Genomic DNA, 1,057 nt, shown 5'->3' with positions numbered 1-1,057 from the left:
GAGGCAGGAGACTCGCTTGAGCCCAGGAGTTGGAGGTTGCTGTGAGCTGTAATGCCATGGCACTCTGCCCAGGGAGACAGCTTGAGGCACTGTCTCAAAAAAAACAAAAAAAAAAAAGTTAAAAAAAAATGTATTTGCTAAATTCGCCTCCTTGAACTAGACCACTCCTTTACCCTCAGGTCCCCTTGCCCACTTTACCTGGCAGAAACCTGCTCCATCCCCTCAGCAGGGTGGACAACCCAGGCCCTGCCCCCAGGTAAGATCAGGCCCCTCTTATACATCCTCACTGCTTCCTCTCATGGGCACATGTGGGTATTCTTTCCAAATGTCTTCCTGCCCAAGGATTTGAAACTCCCTGAGGGCAGACACTCCATCTTTCAGCAAAGTCTGACATGTAGTAGGCATGGAACAAAAATCTGCTTAACTGATGTGTGAACGAATAACGTATTAACTGTGTGGTTCAATCTCCCAGGTGGGAATTTGGGGGCACACACGAAATCAAGAAGGCCCTGCTGGTCTTGATTGTGGTGGTATCTCTGGTTAGTACCCAGAGCCCAACCTGGCCCTCAGCAGAGCTGAAGCTCCCAAGAAAGGACTTACCGCCTCATGGGACTTGGGGATGGGTACAATGATGGCCAGCACACAGATAAGCTGGAAGATGGCCCCCAGGAAGAGGCCGTACCGTAGCAGGTTCTCCAGAAAAGTCGGCTCAGGCACCTCAGGAGGTGAGAAGTCCAGGTCAGAGGCCATGGCCAAGCCCCCTGTTGCCTGAAGTCTCTTCTGATTCTCCACTCTCCAAAGCCAACTAGTAAATGCAAAGGGTCAAGTGTCACGTTTCTACAACTGAGTTTAATGCACACACACACGTCAAGAATACACAGCAACTGCAGTGAAATGCTAACAATTTCAGAATCTGACAGAAGACACATGGAGAGTCACTGAACCATTCTTTCAACTTTTTTATATGTTTGATGACTTCTAAAGATAAGGAAAATAAATAAGCAAATGCAAAAGGAAACATTTTAGCAAGAATCTCAAACACATATTTACTGAAGGT

At 47.4% G+C, this 1,057-nt stretch overlaps 1 protein-coding gene across 1 annotated transcript in view; it reads right to left on the bottom strand.

Annotated features, from left to right (window-relative positions):
- Positions 1-801, bottom strand: part of MANBAL (mannosidase beta like) — a 15,560-nt gene extending 14,759 nt beyond the window's left edge. Inside the window, exon 1 of the mRNA XM_003787576.3 lies at positions 601-801. Coding sequence (XP_003787624.1) covers positions 601-750 — 150 coding nt within the window. The 5' untranslated portion in view covers positions 751-801. The remainder of the gene's footprint in view (positions 1-600) is intronic.
- Between the last annotated feature and the right edge of the window lie 256 nt (positions 802-1,057).

This window comes from Otolemur garnettii, unplaced genomic scaffold, assembly GCF_000181295.1.
Source record: "Otolemur garnettii isolate 467f Iridium unplaced genomic scaffold, OtoGar3 scaffold00023, whole genome shotgun sequence".
Classification (NCBI taxonomy): Eukaryota; Metazoa; Chordata; class Mammalia; order Primates; family Galagidae; genus Otolemur; species Otolemur garnettii.
Note: the sequence above shows the minus strand (reverse complement) of the source record. Positions and strands in the feature narration are given on the sequence as shown.